The following is a 24785-nucleotide window of genomic DNA, read 5'->3' on the forward strand; positions in this document are numbered from 1 at the left end:
GGGGGGGGTGCGGGGAGAGAATCTAGATTGATGTATTTTTTCCTCTGATCCAGTATGCCTTGGCTCCTGACAATGCCTAGGCTGCCAAGTATTTAAACTACCCTTCCAGGGTTCCTCACAGTTTCCCTCAAATTTGGAGCCAAACTTTCTTTAGGAACTTTGACAGTTTTGAACTTCTCTATTAGGCTTCTTGTGAGAAGCTGCCTTCTCAAAACTTAAAATTAATTTTCTACTTAAACATAATTTTTAGTAGTCTCTTAAAAAGATCACTTCAAGAGCTGCTTGAAGCCCATAAAAAACAGTTTCACTGGAAGGACTTCACCTGGAGGTGACAGAAATTAAACAACCTTAAAATTTATGTATGTTCAAATGACACCAAAACACTGACAACAACATATCCTTGCCTCTTCCTTAGTCTAGTAATTTTCATTTAGATGATTTCTTATAGACATCATATCAAGTTCCTGAACCGCTTCTTTAAATATGCAACACAAGTTGCCATTACTACATTAGCTTATATAAACCATGAAAATCTCAAGAACTTTTTAAAGCACATGGAAGAAAACAGGTATAAAATATTCCAAAGAACAGGGAGAAAAAGAAGGTGAGAAAGAAAGTTAAGGAGTATTTTAACATACTGTGAAAATAAAAAGAGAATGCGTGTGAACATTAAAACTAAGTTTGGGCTTATACCATTTCAGCAAAGACAACAAGTTGAGAAAGAATAACTGAGTTGTCTTTGAACATAAAATCTAACTATGGAATCCATTCCTAGACAGAGGTTATGTTGCAAAGTCTTGGCAAAAAGAGCCTTCCCTACACTTGTTCTGCCTCAAGCATATTAAGGTTTAAGACATTTTGAGTACCTCAGCTTCAGAGTCCTTCAGTTTCTGAACTTTTTCTTTGACTTTCATCTCAAACACCTGTTCCATTTCCATTTCCATTTTTTTCATTTTGGCTACGTGCTCCCTCCTTTCCTCCTCCATCTGTGCCAACGGGCTCCTGCCATAAATCCAGAAGAAGAAGTTAGCTAATAAGAACTTTTTTTCCTGTCTGTTACATTAGGGTATCTGTAAAAAACAAGATAAAAATGCTGAAGCATTATAAGATAAATAACATTGCTGTATGCACTGCTAGCTTAAATTCAATTTGCATTATTAACTGTTTAGTTAAGCTTTCTTCAAAAAGACATTTCATACAATATCTTTTCCTCCCCCACAACTGAATTACATTTAGGTTAACAGAAATTCTTGACTTTCTATCTTTAGTAGAACCTGGTCATGGGAAGAGAGGAAACCAAAGTTAAAACAAAAAAAATTAGCATCTTCCAAGTGATCTTCAGGCATCTTTTTCTTTCCCGTTCAAATATATAAAAAAATTAATGGACATAATAAAAGTTTTAAGAGCACTGCAGACAAAAGCCCCATTTCCTCTCTAAATATTCACTGTTCAAAGTGAGCCCAAGAGTAAGTTAACATTACAACTGTGTTGAACGCTGTGGTGATACTTTTGAAGATATAGCAACTTTGCAAAAAAAGGTTTGGGCAACTAAACATCAGGATTTCATGAAAGTGTTAGTTCGAATATTTCCATTTAGAAAGCTATTAATAAACTTGATGTATAAAAATAATGTACATTATTTTTAATTTTTCTATACACTTCATGGTAACTACTTTCCTGGATTCTATTGAATCTTTAAAGCTGTATAAGCCTGCTATCAATGTTATGGTGATACAAGTTTTAAATAGCAAGTTTCATATTAAATATCCAATAAATCAGGATGATTTTGATCTAGTGATGATTGCTACTTAAGAGTCTTGTGAGACTTTTCTGCTGTTCAATAAAGAGCAATCAAAACGAATCACTGGCCTCTTTTTTAAGTTTTGAGTATGTACGGCTTAAATGACAAAGTTTTAACTATTGTGTTGGTAAAAATGAAGAACTGAATATATTTGGAACTGTTACAATCAACCAGCAACAGGTATCTACTGTAATGTATGCAAAAGTCACTCAGACCAGTAAATTGTAAAACAGAGGTGGCAAGCCTAAGCCCTATCAAAAATATTTTTAATTTCTTAAAAAACGAACAAAAAAGCCACAAACAAAATAACCAAAAAAACCCAAACAAAAAAACTCCTGTTCTGATTCAAAACATGCAGGAAAAGCATTCTAAAAGGAGAAAAGAATTGACTAACTTTCAGTGATGACTGAAACATAATTAGCAACGTCTATTTTGATTCAGAATTTGCCATTGATTCTTAAAGGAATGGAGGTTATATGTCATAGTTAAGATCTGGTTTGACTATTAATGGCTCATTTTATCCTTCCTGCTTGCCCATTTTTACCAACTAACCATACACTGAAAGTAATCAATGTCACATGAAGTCAAGGCCATATGAACTTTTCCCTCAAATACCAGTATTTTAAGGGTGACAACTGGGGGGGGCAAGGAGGAAGAAAATGGCATTTCTATTAAAAAAAAAATTAATCCGAACTAACAGTTGCAAAGCTTGGAGTGGTGAGTAAAATGCTGTATAATATACTGAAACTGAGCCTCAGCCTAATGTCTACTTTAGCCCTTCAAAAGGCTGACTGCTAGCAACTTTTGTCAAAGGAAAAAAAAAAGGTTAAACACAGGTAAAGTACAATAATACACAAAAATTAGAAAATGAAAGAAGAGGTGAGTAGCAGTACTTGTGGAAGCTAACCAGCTGTGAAAACGAGACTATTTTCTTGTTGTTACTTTTTAGAAGTGTAAAGTTCTCAAATGTATCTGCTCTTCAAAAATTAACCTAGGAAGTAGATCTGAATACTGAGGAATCATTGCTGTAGTTTCTACAGACTCAAAAGGGGAGCAGAACCATCCCATCTACTGACAACCTAATAATCTAATGGGGATGTCATGCGAGCTGTATTTGAGAAAGTGGTAAAAATCAATCTGCACAGAAAATCTGATAAACTAACAAGTGAGCATTTATAGCTGAGAGCTTTACAACATAGGTTACAACTGGTTTTGTTAGGTCTTAAATACGTGATGTGGGTAAAAGCACATTATCCTATGTTTCAGGATAAAACTATACAAGGGACTTGAATAAAAAAAAAGAGCTGAAGGAAAAAACCAAACCACTAAACAAAGATGTAAAACATTTAACTAATTTAACAGGATGTATGTTAAAACAGTCCTCTAAATTAATCTGCAAAAATTAAAAATTACTCTAGATATGCACAAAGTGGAACCTCTGCGAGCCACTAATAAGATAAAACCATGGTCAGAAAAGATTAAAGTAACTAATTCCCCAATCCAATGAAGAGTTGTAAATTTACAGATAAGGATGAAAATTCCACTAATTCTTTATAAGCATCTATGTAAAGATGATGGAGCTACGGAGAGAAACTGGGGGAATTTCATAATTTATGCACTTCTACTCATTGTTGAAATTTAACCAAATTTGTCTTGAGGCTTAGCCAAAAAGTTTCTAAAGAAGATGCGTTTTTACAGAGATATTTGTCACTGAAAGTATTTATAAATTCCTAAAGTTTAGATTAGCACAGCTTTAGAACAAAAAACAAACCTGCTAGGGGAAAAAAAAAACCAAAACAAAACAGTGCCAAGAGCAGGATAACAACTGTTTTAAATTTGAAACATTAAACAGTGAAACCCTTTTTGTGTTTATAAAATTTTTGTCTTTAAGTTTTTTGGAAAAATTTAAATGACCACTTACATGCCTTCAACTGTGTCAAATCTAAAAAACAAAAAATACAGAGGCTTAGCTTAGCATGCTTAAATAAAACCACAAAACCAAAATGTAATAATTAAAAAAGTAAATTCATTATTAATAGATTCCTAAAGCTAATTTTGTGCTCCCCCAAAAGCAAATTTTTCACAGTAAAAGGAAAGACTGTTAGTTAAAGCTTGTTATATTTATTTCAAATTCAGTTAGTAAATCACTACACCATGTAAATATTAATGCAGGTTTGATGTGCAGATACTTTCAGGAATAGCTTCCCTAGAATACGCATTCTTTTAAAGCGATTTTAAATATTTTTAGTGACACGAACAACCACTTGCTCTAAACAAGTTTTTGGAAACCGATGCCATATGGAGGCTTATCCGTTCATTTAAGAATTGTCACCTAGTAAAGCACATTGTATTAAAAAAACCCCAAATGCTCTTGTGCTACAAAAGGAGCACGTGACTTCAAAGGCCAGCAGAGGTCTCACGGGCACCTGAGCTCAGCTCAGCTCTGAAGAAGGCTGGGCTGCAGGGTCACCTCCCCAAAGCATGATGCTTAACCCCCGCAGGCCTTTGGTTGGCACTTTATTAAAAGTGGGGGGGGGGGGGGGAGACGGCAAAGAAGATTCTGGTATTAAGTCTCACCATACAGTAAAATGGGCTTAATATTAGAACCGTTTCACAGAATTTGCTAAGAATGTTGAAGTAGTGTAAGCTAGGCAGTTAAAAGGACCTATGCATTGTGTATTTTGTTACCCTGTGTGACAGGTTATTGAACAGATCAGTAGATGGGTAAGGCTTATCTTTGCAGTGTACAATACGGCTTTCAATAAAATAAGGTTTTACTTTTAAACTCGCTGAAGATAGCAGCTTCATACAGCAAAGATTTCTCAAATTAGATATTTTAAATTTCAGAGCAAATGCCATTTTTCTCACGTCACATAGTACACGTCTGAAATTACAATTACCACATAGTTTGAAGAGACAAGTTATCCATACATGTGCAGATTACCCTTGATGTTTTATTTTATTTTTTTTAATGGTTGGGATGATGTTGAAAATTTGAAGAAATCAGACACTAAAACTAAAATACCAAAAAGCTACATAATCATGGAAAATACATGCTTTGGATTGCTCTTAGGTCAACAAGTTACTTGTAGAACAGTCAGTTAGAGTTTCACTGAATCAAAGGAGACAAATCAGAAAGAAAATTATCAACTAGATAGAAGAAACTGCTTCAATTCATCTGCAAAGCATTATTAAAACTTGTAGCACATACTTCTATTTGTTTTCACATTTGGATTCTTGTTCAAAGAAATATGTTAACAAGTTGCATGACAAAGACCTGCTAAGATCATAAAAATATAGCTGTTTTAAAGGTACAAAAGGTCAGTCCAGTCTCCATAGCTGCCAGTAGGAGATACTTTTGGAAAAGTGTAAGAACCACTGCATGTACATCTCCTCTTAAGTCTACTCTCCCAGCTTACAAAAGAACAGCAGCTTAGGAGTTTCCAGAGTCAGAAATTGTATTTGTGTTTAACAGTACGCTTGTAATACTACCAGACAGCATCAGAGCACGTCTCCATTCTCATACAGAGATAGAGGATTTGTCTCCTGTGAAAGAATTAGACTTCCAAAGGACAAAGTCAAATGTCGCTCCATTTTGAGACACAGACACTTCTTACAAAAGGTAAGCAGGCAAGCATAAAATTCCTAAGGGGATGCACAGATAAACTGTTAATACTGTTCTTCCCTCTTTCAATTAATTTCCAGGAAGACACATGGTTATTAGGAAAATTCCTTCTATGCTGCTTCAACTAAGCTAGATTCAAAACTATGAAAACACATCGCAGCCAAAAAAGCATGTTAAAGCTTAAAAAAAATGCTGCAACTCAACATATGGATAAGGTAACAAGACAAGAATAGCATCAGCTGTTTCATAACCAGTACATGCATTCAAAAATTTTATTTATTTACTTACTAAGTCATCCTATGTATGGAGGAACAAACTCTAAGGAAACGTTCAAAGTATTTCTTACAAGGTTGCAATACATTTTGCCATCTTTCATCTCTCGCCATGGCTGAATCACACAAACTGCAATAATTTTTTTTTCTCTTGAAAACAAGAAAACCTGATAGCTAAGAGTGCCAGTTGTATTTATTCACCTCCAAGCTGCAGTACTGCAGTGTTCTGAGCAACAGATTTCTTATGGAAAAAATTGTTCCAAAAGGCATGTTTACCTAGAAGTATTCAGGTGGGACAGCACAGTGATCTGAGATGGCAGGAGATGCAAAAGTAAGCATGTTTCAGAAAGCAGAGTAATTCCAGACCCTCTTAGTGTAAATTCTAGCTAAAAAGGAAATCTCAGCAACGCTATCAGCAACTGACTGGGGCAAGGGGGAGAATGAAGGACACAAAAAGAGGTTTGAAACCTTCTGGTAGATGCATTTATACAAAAGTACATCTTGTTATGTTTGCAATATGGGAATAAAAAATAATGTTTTAAAAAAAATCACTGCATTATTCTTTTTAAGAATGCAGAATAACCAGTCCTTACTTGGACTAAGTAACAGACTAAGTTTGTAGCTGCAGACTAACAGAAATCTAAGCAGGCACAAAACAAAATGGTGGAAGTATTATCACTAAAATTAAGATTTTTCAAAATCTAAGGAAAACATGCTCAGATTTGGAAAGGTATTAAAAAATAGCGTTAACACAAAAAATAAAATCTATACAACTTCCTCCGATATCCAAAATTACAATGAAAAGTTTCACTTTTCAGTACAGTAATAGCAAATAATAGTACAGTAAAAAGTACAGAAATAGCAAGTTAGAAGTCCTGGAGGAAATGCAGAATTTTCTGTTCTGCACTACTGTTAGTACACCATCACCTCAGCAAAAAGAAAGATGGCTCAAGTTCTTGCGCTCAAGCACATTTTCTGCTCTCATGTGCCCACCTGCACCACTTTGTTCTCAAATGTGCAAACTACCTTCCATGCCCCTTCACTGCAATTTTTTCACTGTGACTACCTCATTTAGTAATTTTAGTTCTTAAAACTCCTCCTCTCCCTACCATCAACACTGTAGTAGTATGAGGACAAGTGTAGCTTGAGAAGTATTTCTAACACACTTGCTATATGCATTCAGAAGCCTTGAGATGCGATTCAGGGATAATATGATGGCAGGAAACAGGGCAGTGAGAAGAAGTAACCACTGTGTTATGGATACACGTATTTGAAATCTATTCTTTTTAAGACTTGACCTCACTACAAACTTTACCTGAATTTAAGTACACTTTTGAAGAGTTGATATAACTGTCATATACTGTTACATTTTTTGTCAATGCTGAGCAGGGAAGTCTCGTGTAGGCTCACATTTGATGAAAAAAATCATGTCCACTTAAATCATTCCCTCACAGCCACTTTCAAAGCATTAAGACAGTGTAGAATAGACACTCCTTTAGTGAAAAATGGCTTTGTAGCTGTCATATGGATGGGAATAGCAGATATTTCCATCTAATTTCAGGGATCTTTTTCAGGAAGAACAGCTGTAATTTGGCATATCATTAGCTGAACAGAATAGTACCCTATATTTTGGTTGAGGAAATCTGTATTTAAATATAGTACAAATAAAAGAAATAAGACTATCACTAATTGATAATTATTTAATCACTAATTATTGTTGATACAATTGATACATGCAGAGCAGGAAAAATACTTAAATTTAAGAGCGTAGCTATTTGAGAATAGCATTATACAATGCAGAATACAATAGAGCCTACTTTTAAATCTTCCAATAACTTCATCAGATTGACAAACAACTTGCTGTCAGAGATAATGAAAACTACATATTAGGGTTAAAAAAAAAAAACAACCAAAAAAACCAAACCAGCAACAAAAGCCAAAAAGCCCTGCATTGCAATTCTCCTCTCACAAAAGATAAAGATGGTGCAATAATTTCCCTGCCATGATAAGCAACCATAGAAGTAGCCAGGGCAGCATTTCAAAGATGACAGTAGCAGGTCTGGATTTTCAGTTTCTAAACAAATATTAACCCATTCTTCTCAAAAACATCCCTGACACTGAATATTGAGCATTCATGCCAAAAGAACCAATAATCCCAAAAGTAGTATATAAACCAAAATAGAAACACTAATGCGCAAAAACTTTGCAATAAGTACCAGTGAAATAAAACTCAAACAGAAATAGTAAATGTAAGGATTCTCTTCAGAACTGAATCTAACTAAAACCCAGTTATTTAACATGTTCAGTTAAACTAGTGTAAACCTCAGTGAAACAGGAAAAAACAAATCATAAATACACAAGAGGTATACAGTTTTCAGACCAGAAAACAGTGAAGAGGCAACTGATTGGACAATAAATACAAAGCCACCCCACCCACCCCCCAAAAAAAACAAACAAAAAATCCCACCACACATACAGAAAACCAACCATCAACCAAAAACCAGAGCAAAAAGATTAAAGTGCAATACAACCTTAACAAGAACTTACTTTGTTAGCTGCCCTTTATTTTTGTTGTTGTCAACACCATTGTATGTAACAGCTGCCAGTTTTCTGCTTCTGTAGTTCTCATAATGTACATTGTTAGTGACATCCTTCAGGTCCTGCATATGAGTTCTGTCAATAAGTGTAATTTAGCATCTTAGTGCACAAATACAAAATACTATCTGAAAAATCAGTCCATGTTCATACTGCAGATTGACTTAAATTATATCCCCCCATTAGTGTCCCATTCCCCACAATGTTGTCATTCTTCCATTTAAATTAGAGCTGTCTTGACAGCAAAGTCCCAGAAATAACAGATTATTTTGCACTGAACTATCTCAAGTTCGCAGTATTCCAAACATTAACTTACAGGACCAATCTTTAGAAACTTTGAATTCTGTGGCTAAACTTGCAAGTTTTGGAGAACAGCTATGAGAACTGTGTATTACTACTGTAGTAGGTGTGCCAAAGCATGTCAGGCAAGAAACAACCAACAAGCCAAAACTTCCTAGTTTCTATCTTTTAAGTCTGCAAAAGCTAAATGTTTGTATCTTGGTCTTGAACTTTACATTAGCTTCCTTTAATAATCTTCCATCATCAGCCTAGAGAAAAACAAAGCTTAATAATCAAACTAACAGTCGTTACAGCAGACGACACTTACTGAACTGCTGTGAGTGTAGGACTCGGCGCCTAACACAACGAAGCAGAGGCAGTCTTGCTTTAGACAACTGCAATGCTGAAAATTTTAAAAAAATGCCTACAACTAAGTACACATCAGCACTAGCAGACAACTCGGGTTCCTATGGTTTATCATAATTTTTGAGAACAAGTAATCAGAAAGTAAAGAGAACTATTTAAAAAAATCATCACCACCACCACTGCTTGCTAAATATGTGGTTAAACAAGATATCATAAAGTGTAAGATACTGTTTACAATGAAAAATATGGGGATTTATATGAACTCACTAGCTTAAATCCTTTTTTTCTCCAATATGTGACTTTCCAATCTCTCAGGCATACTAGAAAACTTAATGTTACCTGTGAGTTACTTACCTTATCAACATGTTCCTCAGAATTGTGAAGTCACAGTGTTCACCATTTTCAACTGCAAAGAGAGGTAAATTTTTGTGGAGATACCAATCAAAATATGTGCCTCACACAGAGGTAAGGCTTTTAGATGTCACCCATCTCCTACGTTCATTCCAACAACAGATTACTTCCAGTCTTTCCTTACTCAAAACAGTATGTGTGTTAGCAGTAGGAAAGCATTAACAATATAACTCTATCAATATATCTTACCAGCAAAGTTCCTGTGCTCCCCTAAGCCATACTGGCAAACTGTACTCCAAGTCAGTACAGCAGAATAAGGTACCACAACAGAAACACAGTTTTGCCAATTTAACTAACTTTATGATCCTTTGGAGGCCCTGCCAGCACAGTTATATAATTAAGGATCAGACACTAAAGACATCAGAGTCTGGATCCAGCTATATCCAAAACCTTTAGAAGACTGACTTAATGCAATCTACTTCTCCCTGCCCCACCAAACGAGTTGCAAAAGTCTTCATTTTAGTTTTAATGTGGATTGAGTTCTTCATTAACTAAGCAAAGGAAGGTTGTATATTTAATTTGATGCACCTGCCTATGGACCAAAACAGAGCATTGGCAGCTGTCATTAGATGCCACCTATTCCACTGTGCCTATCATCCCATTACTGTAGAAGAGGCTGATGCTGTGAGTGGCATTTCCCTGATAGGTAATGAAACAACACTGGAGAAAAATGCACACCCCAGAACTCTCTGGCATGAGACAGAGAAGGCAACACACAAAGCTCTTAGTGCTCAAAAAAGAAAGGCACAAGGCAGATTCCAATGTGCCCCTGAAGCAGAGATGGACATTTTCATGGGAAGGAGGAAGAAAAACAGGATGAAGGAATTAAAATAACTCAAGTAATTTCAGTGAATCCTACAGAAAAATGAAGCATGTAGCCTCTTTGTGTGTTCATCTTGTATATCTGCACCTCCTGCATTATTTTGTTCCATGGTTTTACACAAACTGGTAAGTTCCACTCAGATAGTACATGAAGTCATACTCCCCAAAAAGCATCATGTCCAAGTGTTCTGTCCTTATTTGACAGACTCAAAGCCACTTAAAGAGGTTCCTTTTAGTTAGGCTAGTTCTTCCCTTCCAAAAGTTGTACAATCACATGAGCATGAAACATTTATGGAGTTTGTTTTAAAATAAAGAAAAGCAACACCATTTTGTACATCTCCAAATGCTAATGCAAAAGCCTTAAATAAAGCTTGATCCTCTCTGGTGCAGCTGGTTCTTATTTTCTGCCAAACCTCATTTCCTGCCAGACACACACTTCAAAGTGCTACAGCATTTCTCTTTAAAGTTTTGGTCCATACAGTGCTTGTTGGTTGGGGTTTTTTTTTGTCTATTTTACACTGCATCAAATTTATAGTCCATTCCCCTTGGAAGGCAGAAATAGTGAGGGAAAAAAAATCTTCTCTTTATTCAATACACACATACTACAAGGAAAAAGTCCAATGATCATGGAAAAAAGAGTTTAATATTAGTGATTGTTTCACTATACAGCATGGTGCAAGCCATGCCATGTGCCATCTGAAATAAGTGAACAGCATTAAAGCACAAGCAATGGTTGCCAGAAGAACATGCACTTATCTTCAAGCCTTTATAACAGTAGAAAGCAAATTTTAAAAGAATTAAAAAAAAAAAAAAAAAAAAACCATCAAAAGTATTCCATTCATTACCAGTTGCTACACCCCAGCAATTAGGACTCAGATGTTTTGGAAAAAAACACAAATTCTTCCAGAAACTTTAAATTTTTAAATTGAATTTATGCTAGTCAAGCTGATTAAATTAACATTTATAATGTGAATACTCTAGAAAGAAGAATTTAAGAAATACATAGTTTCTATATGAAGAAAATTAAAATAAGAATGCTAGCAAATAGTTGTAATCTAAGCCTCATCATTAACTACAGTAAGTTACTACAGGTTTTACAATTCCTCAGTGAGGCTTCAACAGGAATCTGCTTGCAAAGTTACATGTTGCTGAACCTTTACCTTGTTCCAAGACTGTCAGAATAACAAAATGGTATATACAATAAATTTCCAGACCAAATTAAGCATTTCAAACATTTCAAAAACAGACTAATGTCTAATAAGTTTTAAATAGATAAAAAAATCACAAGAAAGCCTTACCTTCTGCAACACCCCATGGGTACTGCCTTCCTCTAACTCTCTTGCCATTGACTTCAATGATCGTATTACTACCTACCACAGCAAGAGGTAAACGGTCCTACAAGATAAAGTATTACTTTAAAAATAAAAGTTTCTACTGCCAAAAGATACTGAAAGCATGCCCATGTATAAACTTGACGTAAGCTAGTTTGATGCTATAACACTGCAATGCAGCTTACCCAAAGTGCGAGAATAGTCATGTTTACTGACCTCTGCCTAGTTTAATGACACATATATACACACACACGTCTTTGAAATTCCTTACACTGTTGTATTCTGTAAATCTAGTTAAGAAACAGACATTACTGTTACTTAGTAAGCTAAGCAACAGGCAAACCATTTCCTATTTACTCAATTGCACAATAATTATTTATCAATTCATATTCCTACTGGCTACAAGGACTGTTACTTGGACTAGAACTTGTATCCAGTTTTCAAAGGTTTGGCAAAGAACTACTTCAAGTTCTTGTTTTCAGCTGAACCAAAAATCCCTCCAGTGTAACAACCAACAAAGAAGCCAAGAGCAGCTTCAAGTAGCTGAAAGGAATAGTGTACAAAGCTAAGTATTTTGGACTTTTGTCCTTGCTTTTATTCTGCTCTTCTCCTTTAGGCTTAGTCCCATAATATCTTCCATTTGTACTATTTGTGTTTATCTATCCTAAGTGATTCCCAGAGTAACAAAAAAATGTAAAAGCTCTCACAGGCTGTTAAAGCTACTGAACAAACAGAAGCAAGGCTCTAGAAACGTATACAAGATGGACTCCAACATAAAAGAACAAACCAAAACCACAAGTAAACAAAGAAAAAGCCTTTCAAACAGCCTAACAGTCCTTTTGATTTTCTTAGTCGTTCGTCTCCATTAAGGTTTCCGTATATCAACCAGTCAGACAACTATTAACTGTAACGCACACGCTCTGCGCCGCTGCACGCCTCTATCTGAAAAGACAACCCTTGCCTCCTTCGAAGCCCAGAATCAAACAAGATGTGGTAGGTGGATAAAAGTCAAATAGGGATGGGAATAAAGAGAAAGTGATCTTTTCAGAGTTTATTAAATGAACATGTGATCTAGTGCTCTTATTCTGAATTTTAGCCATTAAAAGACTTAAGTTATCTGTCTAAGAGTGTCATTCATTGCCTCTGCTGAGGAACAGTGACTCTTACAAGAGCTTTACATCCAATTTTTATCTTCTAAACATTTTGGTGGGCTCTTCATTAATGACAAAAAGCTTTTCACTCTCTACCCCCCCACCCCAAGCAGTTTTTCCAAAAGAAAATTATTTACCTTTATCTTTTTAACAATCTTATTTTCTTCCTCATCATCTGTTTCTGGAAATTCATATATTTTAATTTTGTGTTCTTGGATTTCTTTCATTATCTAAAACAAAAAATATGTTATTTGTTTGAGGAATTAATAATTTGTAATAACTCTATTTCTTGCTGCAATCTGATTCTCCCTCCTTTTGTTTGGTATGTAAGATCCTTGCATGTTAAGGTGACTAAGTTACATCACAAAACTTGCACATGTTTTAACACCATCAGGTGACCCCAAGGGATTATTAGCATGACTGTGTCTCCTTAGCCTGGAGAAGACAGGATCAGGGCCAGAGCCCTACAGCTAACAGAATACTATCCATCAATACAAGGCAGCAAAAATGAACATCAGTTTCCTACAATGTGGCAAACAGAGATTTATACTAATGGGAATTCTACCTGCACATGCAGAACTAACACAATACAGCTTAAATTCTCTGACTAGTCCCACAATTGAGTCCCTTAAAAAAAAAAAAAAAAAAAAAAAGATTTGAATAGATAACTGCAGGCATACTTCAGCCCTTTCGGTTCCCACAATAGCTACTGCTGACACTCCTATTCTTTCCTGTTTCTAGCTCACCTGAGCATCAGTTGCTTGAAGCAGGATCACCTGCCTAATTTAATAGAGCTTGTAACTGATGGACTGACTCCAGCAGTTAGTTGTGTTGAAAAATATTTGCAAGCACTAATGAAAATTTAAGAATAACTGACAGCGTCATCAAAAACAAGACTGTACTGTTTTGGTGCTCAATTTGTCTGTAGGGTATTTTTAAAAACAAGCTGATTAGTTTTCCAGAATTGTAGAACGGAAAAATATTAAACCATTTTGCTGACAGCTACTCTGAAGAGCCCTGGGGAATATTTCTGGTTCATGGATTTGCAATCTTATAAGAACATAAGTTTCCAATTCATGCAAGGACTTGTTTTCAAAGTTTGATTTGAGAAAGTCTCCTCTATTTAACATCAACTCATTGATAAAGCTGCTTATACATTAAGAAATATTCTGTGTTCTACCATTTTTCCCCCCTTTACATCAAAAACAACCCAGGAAATGCAACCAAAACAGACTTCAGGTGTCTAGCATCTTGCTTAAGTTTCTCCAAGGCAGAAAATGTCCTTTAATTTTTAGTCTTAAATCAAGAGTTTTGCACACAACATCACTTAAGGCCGACTTCTTTTCAGAACCTGTGTTCTTCTAAACTAGGACTAGACACAGTTCAATAAAACAAACTTCATGCCTTGTCTTGTCCTGTTCCGGGTCCTCCTTATCCTCCTCGTATAATACAGCAAAGCCTAAATGTTCTACTCTGATCATGTAGTTGAAATAAAACATAAACCACTTGGAGACATTAACACCAAATTTATTCTACAAATACAAAGAAATTATATCAGTTCTATCATTGTTAGAGTTATCTCACCATCTTTAAAATGCATTGCCAAGCACAAGACTGAACAACAGGTATACTGATGCTCATCTAATACCTGAGGCATCTTTAATAAATATAGTGCACCAAAATGAAAGTGAATACCACAATATAATCAATAATACTGTGATACTGTTAAATACCTTTTTTTTTTTTTTTTTAAACATACACAACTTCTGTTAGGCACCTAAATCTTGAGAGCTCCCTTCCTCCCTTACTGATTTTTATCTCAACGGTGAATGATTTCACTTGCCAAGAATCATACTATACTTGAAACCTCTTCCCCTGAGGACAGAAACAAGATTATTTCACTAAGAAATATAATTAAATCTAGAGATATAAATTACTTACTTTTGCTGTCTCAAGTCATTGCTTCAGGGTTTAAACTTTGCATGCAAGAAGTCAAATCTCACTATTTCTATAGGGATCAACTTACTAAATTATCCCATGTTGTAAATACTAATCTTTCAACTCACCTGTTTTTTAAACTGTTGGCATTCCTCAGGTGTAAGTGTGTCTGCTTTGGCAATAAGTGGAATGATATTCACTTTTTCATGCAGGCGCTTCATAAACTCTATATCCAAAGGCTTAAGTCTGAAAGACAGCATTAGAGCCTTGCAATTTATATTAATTAAACAAGAATGTACAAATAATTTGAGATTTGTCCTGACAACTACTCTTAAGACACTGATTTATGAGTGATAGATGCTTGAATGAAATTCAAAAGGCTACCTGCAACTGTTACAGGAAATCTCCTAGAATTGTGTAATACCAGAGGAGTAAGTCATAAGTCAATATTACCAGTAGTCATAAGACTTCTGCTACATTCAAGCAAGAGATAAGAACTCTTCTACGAAGGTAGTAGAGGCTGTGTCACTAGCTGGAAGATAGTCCCATTTAAAGCCCAACTGGTAAGAGTTTACAGTTGTGAATCATGCTCTATTCAGATATGCAGTTTCAGTTTCTGAAAGTCATGTTTCTTCCTGAGAGTGGGCTGTGAGATTTTTTTTATAAATTAGATTGCTGAAGACAGTAAACTGTGTGGCTTGTGTACAAATGAAGTAGAAATATCACATCTCTAAATAGCTATGTATAACAAAAAGACCTTTATAAAAGTGGATGACAATGACAAAAACTAGAACACCCACCATATGGGTATATAAAACTATCAATGTGGATCGAAGTGGTCAATATTTCCTGCTTGCTAAAGTAAAGCCACAGAGGTTTTGGTGCATTAATGCTTCAGAATTATAGCAAGTTTAGTCAGGCTTAAAGGATTCACTTGAAGGATTTAACAAGATTATTTCTCGCATAAAAGAAATTAGGATTAGGAACATTAAAACCAGATTCATTTGGTACTCAAATATAGCTTCTTCTCCAAACCATATATAAAAGAATAAAGAAAACATTTAATGAACACATACTTAACACTTCACTTTAACATTTTCTACCTGCCACTGAATTTCTCAGCTTCTCAACATGTTTCCATTAAATAGCTAAGATTAATGCACGTTTAGATTAACAGCACTGGTTTGGCTATCTATTCACTTTAATATGCTTTCCCTCTCCCTGCCTCAAAAAGCTACCTAGGCCAACACCAGGTTGAAGGGCAGTTGCCAAAGCAGAATAGTTCAGAACCACAGCAGTGCTCATCGCAAGGTCTTGAGTTTACAGTGGAGACTAAAGCGGGAAGCCTTTATGTAAAGATCCTAGAACTGCAGAAAGAGGCTGCAATTCATTATCACCCCATTCACTTACCTGGAAGGCGCCTCCCATCCCCTCACACTCTCCCCCTACGCCCACACAAACTAACCCATTATTTCAGATGTCTGTGGGGATACCAGCTAAAAACGGTGGGATGCATTAAATGGAAGGACCTAATCTGCAAATTGTTTTTTCTTTATAAATTGTAACAAGCTGCCTTTTACAAATGTATTAAGTCATAAGGACAAACAGAGGTAAGTTCACCTACAAATACTTTAATTCAATGTAAATACAATCATGCGTTAAGCGTGAAGAGTACACTACTCAACTGGTACAGCTGTCTGCACAGGAAAAATGACTGAAGACTGCTTCCACCGCAAAAACCAGGTAGGAAGTGAGCAATGTCCTTTCAGAGAAGACAGTATCTTAAAAGAGGAAATGAATGCTAACAGCAGCACCAATTTTCTCTGTGCTCCATTCATTTCGTTAATTAGATGACAATTCCAAGCATTTACTCCAGTAATTGAAAAACACTATGCAAACCTAGCTCAACTTTACACTTTTTTTTTCCCTCAAGAATATGAAATATCTTCACAAGGAACATACTTTTCCAGCTTTCAGTCTTACAAAGTTAGTGACCAAAACTTAATTTATCTGAAGCATTACCTTTATTTTTCCTTACAAACAATTTGTACTTCCACTGGTTTAGAGAGTTTTAACGGATAAAATGGGGGTGTGGAGGTGTGGAAGGAAGACAAATGTTTTCTGAAGAATCTGAAAGTTAGCTCAAAAAAGGAATGGATCATCTTCCCTTTATTTAAATGACATTTTGATTTTGCACACTAGTAAAACAGTGTATGCTAAAGATTCAAGTGTTTGCACTAAAATTGACACGCACGTTGAGCAAAACTGACATTACAGACATGGATATGGAACAACAAAGTGTTTAATTAAGATAAGTCTACATAAGAAAAACTCTTCTCTACCCCCCAATATTTCTTTCCAAATTCACAAAGTGTCTGTCTAGTTCAAAGTGATTAGAACCATTCAAATGCTAGCTACAGAAGCTAAGTGTAATAGCTGGCATTTTTCACTGCCTGAGGAATATTCCTCAGAACTCCTTCATTACTATTTTTGACCCATACAATAGAATAGGTTACTTATCTTCTCCTCCTTCCGGTTTTGAAGGTATAACTTACATTTGTCAGAGACTCTTAACCAGTCATAATACAATGATAAAATGCTAAGCAACCAATTTCAGGTATAGTCAATCTACATCTAATATACCCTGGAAATGCAGTTGTCCCTCTCTACCACTAGGTAGAAGTCTGATCAAGTTAAAAACTAAGCAGGAGTGGAAGATTGTATAATTGAAAAAAATCCAGAATGCCTATATTGGAATTGTCACTAGACAAAGGATTACACCCCAGGTGAATTAAAGCATGGTTATAAGGATGCATGAAACTTCCCATCTTTAAATTATCATTAAAATCAAAGGGAGGGAGGAAGAGTGGAAAGCAAAAATCCTGTTGCTTAAGAGTGTGAAACCGTTTCTCCTTCTGAACAGTAGTGTGTGAACAGAAGACACAGATCACAAATAGACCTGGCATTTATGAACACCTGTGTATTTTTAATTGTTCTAATACTATTTTTCTTGTTATGTAATTAACATGCAATCATGTTTCTGGTATTCTAACTTATTACTTGTCTGGCTTGCTGATGTTTGACAAACCAAAGTAAGCTCATCTTGAAATTAAACATGGTCTGCAGGCCATTAAGAAAATCCTATTTGGAATTTTACATAACTAAGAATGCCAAATTTGGATATTTATCTGAGATAAAAGACTGAGAAAGGAAACATACAATACGCTAATACGAACCCATGTCCTGAAGGAGCAATGAAGTATAAACAACACTGCACTCTATTATCTGGCATCTGACGTCTGTTCACTCGAGATTCTGCATTCAGGTAGTCCTCAAATTTACTGTCAATATAGTCGATAACTGGCTGCCAGCTGCAGAGGTTACATGAATAAAAACCTGTAAGTTACATCATTTATGTAAAAAAGTCTGTCTTTGCTAAGAAAAAGATGTACACTATTTCCCCATGGCCTGCTTTTGGGGGAGGGGGAGGGGTGCTGGGGATTGGGTGGGGTGGTTGTTTTTTAAATTAAGAGACTTCAAGACAGCACGTTTTAAGTGACCAGCTGCTCAACATACAACCAAGTTACATAGCTCTGAAGATACAATCTGTGAGTTCACTGAAAAAACCTTTCAAACACAATTACCTTCATTGTAATAGCATTAAATAGGACACTTAAGAACAGTAAGAACAGTAGCTAAAAGGAATATGCTTTACTGGTCACATCTTGTGACAGCACAGAAGTCAGTTCTGCACTCTGCATATGTGGATAAAGAGCCAAGGGCTCCATTCACTTTAAAGGGAAAAGCTGATAGCATTTCATTCGAGTTAATAGAGGTACTTGGGAACTACAGTAGTTAAAGTTTTCAGCTAACTGAAAAGTTTAAAAGAGTTAATATTTTAACTGAAGATTGAAGTGTGCTTTTTTTTTAAAAAGCCACAAGGTATTCTCTCTCACACACACACAAAATACAATTCAGAATTATTGTGGGAGAACATGCGAAGAATGTCTTACCAATTACTATTATCCACAGCATCTCCAAATCCTGGTGTGTCAACTATTGTAAGTAGTAACTGAACACCACCCTCTTTGATTAAAACTTTTGACTGCTCAACCTGTAAAATGAATAAGGTAAGATTAATTTTTTAGCAATTTAGTCACCCAACTTAAACACTGGGAAAAGCATTCAATGAATAAGAAGTCTGATAAAGAATTGCTAGCTTTTCTGCTTCAGTGGGATACAGGGTCCATGTTTTGCTTATAAAATCCCAATAACTTGATAATCATTAATTATTTTTTTAAAGAAAAAAACAGGGTCATAATTTAAATGAAGTCAGTGATAAAAGAACCCATTTAAGTATATAGAATATCTTAATATTTTAACTCCTGTTGAAACAGGAAAAACCCTAACCAACAATACTAATGCCAGTATTAAAAAAAAAAAAAAAAAAGACAGAGAGAGAGAGAGAGATGTTCTGAGATATCCAGACATTCTGCTAAACCAGGCACAATACATTTATGAAATTGTGAACTTTGGTCACTTCAGGAAAAATTACACTTTTTGAAACTAATCCTCCCCCCAAGCACCTTACATTCTACTTTTCTAGCTCTATGTATTTTTAAGAATACATTTATTCTTCAGCTAGTATAATGCTTGGGAAAGGAATCATAGAATGTGATGGTTTCCTGTTACAAACAAGATTGGTATTGGAAAGTAATACAATCTAGCTGCAATCTGCTAAGCTAGACCTTACATGATGATAATGGATTGGATGGATCCTGTTAGCTCAGGTCACTGATGGAAACCTGGCTCAGAAGGCAGCTGCACCAGCACAAGCCATGATGCAAGATCTGGGCGTGGGAACGCGTGCCTTGAGTGTGACCACCCATATGCAGTGCAGCTCAGTCAGCTGTCATCAAACAGATTAAGCATGTCATAACAGAAAATTTAGGCTAAACAGCAAATGGACTGCTACCTCTTCCATTCTACTAATACCTCAGTAATTATTGATAATGCCAGCATCAGGTGTATCTGCCTGAGAAAGAGCTGTACACCACTGTTGTAACAGTCTGATCCGCAACAGTAAGAAATTACAAACTCATGTTAGCATGTTGGCTCTTTCCAATTGCTCACACAGTTAATCATAGTTTTTTTTTCCCCTGGTATTAAGACAATTTCCATTAAATTACTAGTGACACTGTTTTCTAGACATGGATTCAAGAAATCAACTGTGTAAGGCATTTATTCAGAGCCACGCATGTGTTGGCAGACACTGATGCACCTTTGTTGCTCATTGCTTAACATTTCTTAAGCCTCCTGAACCCTTAACTGGGGAGAGAAAAGAAAGTTGTATTTAACTAGGTGAACACCTGCAAGAACATTCAGTAACGAACTTTCAGTGAGAGCAGAAACTTGGATAATAAATCCGATCTGGATGGCCTCTTGACCAGCTCAAGATTTGAGAGAGATCGTTATCAATGCTGCTTAAGTGCTTGCACATCCCTAGTTATATAGGCGAAACAGACTCTCTCACAGCCACACCCGAACATTGTTGTAAACACTTTGCAATCACTGGTTATGTGATGCAATGTAAATCTACAAGATAAATTAACACTCTGCAGGAAGTCAAACTAAATACCTCTTGCACAAGCAAAACACTGATTCTAATTCAGAAGAGAATATACAGAAACAAAGAAAGCAGTAACTAACTGCAAAGAAAGATCTGTATTTAACCTCTGAGTATGCAGGATGTTATTTTTATCTACTCATCAGTACGGATCCTATCTGAGACAGATCAATCCCTTTCACTGCTAGGTCTCAAAAAATTAACTCAGCTACAGTATGTCTGTCTACAGCATGCAATCATCATGAGCTGGTTCCTCACGTAACAAAAAGACAAAAAAATATAAGTAAGGCAGCCTCATAAAACAAGAGTCCCCAACACTGGGCTACCTGGATGCTAGTCACAGAAGAATCCAGGTTGGGGTAGACTTCAAGGCCACCCAATTCAACCTCCTACTTAAGCTGGCCTTACTGCAAAGTTAGGGAGGTTTTACAAAAAGAAATAAAAAAAAAAATCACCCCAAGGCACATGCACCAGCCTAAGACACCACCAAGTTACCCTTTCACTAACTGTACAACTCCTTGCCTTCCGAAACTGTCCAGTCCAAAGCCATGAGAACCTAGGAATACATGCAGTGCTTTAAAATCTTACGTTTTATTGTGGTGAATGTATTTTTTCCCCTCAAGAGTCCTATAGAGAAATTTTATTGTACACAATTGATGCCAGAACTCAAGACAGTAATCCCCAGCCACACAGTCAACTCAGCCAAGAGTTTACTACTCACAAGCTTTAGCACACAGGAGATTAACTTCTGATTGCTCACATTCTTTTTGCTATCTTGCATATAGTACAGTAACCACAAAGCCCTCCTATAACCAAGCTCTCTGCAAGTAAAAGAAACCCCTAACACTTTCAAAAAACTAGAGATGATAATGTTAAGAGCTGTACTCTTGCCAAGTGCCACAAGGTATCAGCTTTATTCTTCAGCACAAAAATTCCCAGCAAGAACCATTAAAATATTAAGCACTCACAGTGGAATGCTTTTACAAAAGAAGCAATTAATAAAACATTATCTTGAATGTGTGTTTATAACAAAGGAAAAGGAAGGTCAGGAGATCCTCAGAAATGCCACACCAAACATTTTTCCCCAATTCTCTATGCTTGTAAAATGTAAGTGTGGCTGAAATAGTGAAGTCGCCTTCTGACAAATGGCCTGCAGTAACTGAATCTCTGCAGACAATGCTAATATCTTACTGGGTGGTGAGGATTTAAATTTATTCTTACTTTTCACAAATTCATGTAGGTATCTTGCTATCAGAGCAGGGTTTTCGAAAACCTACAGAACAAGAAACATTAGTTGGTCAAATTAAATGCCCTATGCTTGTGTTGTGGACAATCAGACCATATCCACCATATATTGTAAGCGGTAGAGACTACTGGTAGGAGACAGTAGGTGAAGAACCTGCCATAAAGCCTCTGTAAAGCTGCATTTTTCTAACCTAAATGGATGTGTCCATACATGGTCAAAGGCACAGAAAGTAGCAACATCTGGAAAAGATCCAGAAAACCACTGTAAACTAGTGTCATTCATAGTTAAGCATCCAACTGCATCCCATCATCTGATTTACAAGTATTCCCAAGGGATTCATGGAAAACATTAGTTCAAGTATTGGAATTTAAAACTTTTTAATAAAAGTCTTCTCCAAATGGCCATTTTCCCATGCACTCCAGTCAACTGGGTCACACGGGTCTCCTTGGCAGTTGCTACACAGCATTCATGACATGATGCTTGTTAGAGCTTGACTACTTTTAGTGGATTAAACCTTTACCATACTCCATTTAAGACAGTCAAATAATGATCAGATAAAACATTTCATGCCCCATCATTTCTGAAGAAGTTTTCTTTGAATTCATCTGACATCAAATCACTTTTAACTGTTTTTCTGTGTTTTCCACAAAATTAATACAAAGGACCTGCCTCACAAAACAACTTCAACTGCAATTGTTTTCAAGCCCAAACCACAGTTTGTATTTATGTGAGACACTCTCATATAATTCTTCACCATTAAGTTATTAACACCATATAAGTGCAGGTGATTATTACCACCAAGATTTTAGGATAATCTGGTCATCCGCCTCATCTCTACCCTGCAAAACTCTTGACATCCTTAACTTAGAAAGGTTTACACTGGCAAAGAGTACAAATTCCATGGATCCAAATAGCTGCACTGTTAATTCTTTAATTTTAATATTTGACTGGAATCACCTCCACATCATACACAGTTGCCAGCACACACAATTTTCAAGGTTGTAGGGGGAAACAAGTTTATCCTCACTTAGACATTGACACTGAAATAAGACAGTTTGTTTCCATCTTAAAATGCTATGCTTACTGAGTTTTCATTCATCACAAGTAACTGAAAGCAAAGCAATGTTGCACTACAATTATACTAAAACAAAAAAAATACTCATTAGATAAAGTAAGCAATAGTTTCTAAGGGGGAAGTTTGTCTTTAAATATATTTAATTTCCAATCATATTATTATTTGCTAAGTCATGACAGACCCCAATTTACTACTGAAAATAGTTTTGGCTAGCTCTCAGCCACCCTCAGGTTTTAGCCCACACAGTGGAAGTAGGAAAAAATGCAATGGCTTTTCAGCCAGGGCTCTGTTCAAGCCCTCATCCCCGTCCCCACCCTCCCCTTTTTTTTTTAGCTTTACATGTCAACCCCCCCCCCCAAATTAAGTGAAACTTCCTGAAAAGTATGGGTTTTTTTTCTTCAACCAGTAAATGAATAAAAATCAAACCACCTCTGAAAAACTCAAAATTCAGGATGAACAGCTCATCTAATCTTGCCACTTAACAGATGAAAGCACTTAACTCAGATTCCAGAAGCTACACACACAGTTTTAGTTTAACTTTTCTTACCCTGATCCACCTTTAGCCAGGGTGGGACTGAGTTATCTTTGAAAGATGCCTTGTTATATTTTTCATTAGTTTCTGTGTAAATTCTTCCTATGATTTTTCCCAATTAAAAAACCAAACCAAAACAACTTCCAATGACAGGGAATACTACCCCCATTATTTAAACTATAATCCAATGAACACAACCTAAATTAGTTTAGCTTCTGCTAAACCAATGTGTAATCAACAGTAATGAAATCACATCTCTCTCCCAATAAAAGTCACCCTTCTACTTAGTTTTCCAACAGTCACTAATTATTTCATTAATAAGTATATTATACCAGAGATTAACTATTTGCACACCTTTTCCAACCCACTTAACATCTCTCTGAAACAGGTACATAAATTCAACCCTTCTAATTCAAATAATGGTCAAATACTCCTACTAACAAGCTTTTAAGTCCATTTTGTCAGAGTCACTATGGTTTTACATTAAACTGATAAAATAGCCTAACAGACATGACCAAAGCTTAGAAAAAAACAAATATACTGTTAACCAAACTCAGGTTGTTCAAAAGCTTTCTTCCAAATTAAGAAGTTGATATTCTGCAATGAATGCATTTTTATTAGTATTCAAGGCTTTGATGTTGAGCTAACTGACAATGTAATTTAACCTTCTTAGTACGAGCATAACTAACTTTTTCCTAGCCCTGTGGTAATTATACAGTGTTCTGAGACTGGACTAAAAAAAGCCTTACCCAAAACCCCAAACAAAAACAAACCAAAAGCCCCACAAAACAGTAAGGTCAGTGGATCATAGCACTGGAGCACAGCTATTCAATTCCTTTGAATAAAAAAAGCATTCAATTTTACAGCTTCTGTTTAGCACCTTGCATACCCTCCTAACTCAACACAAGGCTTAATCACTTTATGACAACTCTGTAATTGCACAGACCACCTCAGCTGTGGCTGAAGTGATTGAGACTGTAATTTTGCAGCTGAGGGAACTCTCCTGGACAACAGCAGCAATGGTGAGCACCCCCAGCCCTCATATGTATGAAGTTAGATTATCACAAGCTATCTTCACCAAAATCTTAAACAAGCATCTGACACACATCAAGAGAGATGAACAGAGCTCATGCATCCTTATTCAGCTGCTCAGCTGTGGAGGCAGAAGATACCCCACTGAAACATAATGATTTCCTAAACTACCCACAACATTATTTAATTATTTCTTAATACTAAGTTGGGTTTTTTTTTAATAACCCCCAACTTTTTATAATAAAAAAAGCATGCTCCTTTTCTTGAGAGAAAATAGAACTGATCAGCAGCAAATTATGACACAAAACAAATGGATCAACTTCAGTTTTCTAGTCTTTGACTAAACATTTTAGTTGTATCATGCACTTGCAGTACCACCTTCTTGCCTATGTAAGTCTAGTGCTTAAAAGCAGCCAGGTTCACCCTAGTCCCTGATATGTTTCAGAGTAACAACTTACAATAGGTAAAAAATGTACCACAAAGGATACAGGCTGCAGGAAACTGGTGGATACTTTTATACCTTAGGTCCTTACACTTACAACAAATCCTTTAATACACAGCTTCTAAAAGCTTGCCTTAAACAGTCAAGTGTTTTAGTGTACATCTACATATTTTTATGGATATACTTAATATTTTAATTGATAATAAAACATTCCATGTCCAAACAGGGCTGCACCCATATG

The 24785-nt window shown here is 35.9% G+C and overlaps 1 protein-coding gene across 4 annotated transcripts in view; it reads right to left on the bottom strand.

Moving 5' to 3' along the window:
• Window positions 1-24785, bottom strand: part of SEPT7 (septin 7) — an 81426-nt gene that overhangs the window by 2865 nt on the left and 53776 nt on the right. For 2 of the 4 annotated variants that reach the window (XM_010582659.1, XM_010582651.1), the window contains exons 5-13: window positions 18605-18705; window positions 17828-17962; window positions 14720-14837; window positions 12791-12883; window positions 11470-11566; window positions 9293-9344; window positions 8246-8371; window positions 3723-3743; window positions 867-1002 (exon numbers count right to left, since the gene is read on the bottom strand). In XM_010582659.1, the coding sequence (XP_010580961.1) occupies window positions 867-1002; window positions 3723-3743; window positions 8246-8371; window positions 9293-9344; window positions 11470-11566; window positions 12791-12883; window positions 14720-14837; window positions 17828-17962; window positions 18605-18705 (879 nt within the window). The remainder of the gene's footprint in view (window positions 1-866; window positions 1003-3722; window positions 3744-8245; window positions 8372-9292; window positions 9345-11469; window positions 11567-12790; window positions 12884-14719; window positions 14838-17827; window positions 17963-18604; window positions 18706-24785) is intronic. The other 2 variants (XM_010582668.1, XM_010582677.1) reach the window with 2 other exon arrangements.

The sequence above is a fragment of the Haliaeetus leucocephalus genome, unplaced genomic scaffold (genome assembly GCF_000737465.1).
Source record: "Haliaeetus leucocephalus isolate CR32 unplaced genomic scaffold, Haliaeetus_leucocephalus-4.0 Scaffold83, whole genome shotgun sequence".
Classification (NCBI taxonomy): domain Eukaryota; kingdom Metazoa; phylum Chordata; class Aves; order Accipitriformes; family Accipitridae; genus Haliaeetus; species Haliaeetus leucocephalus.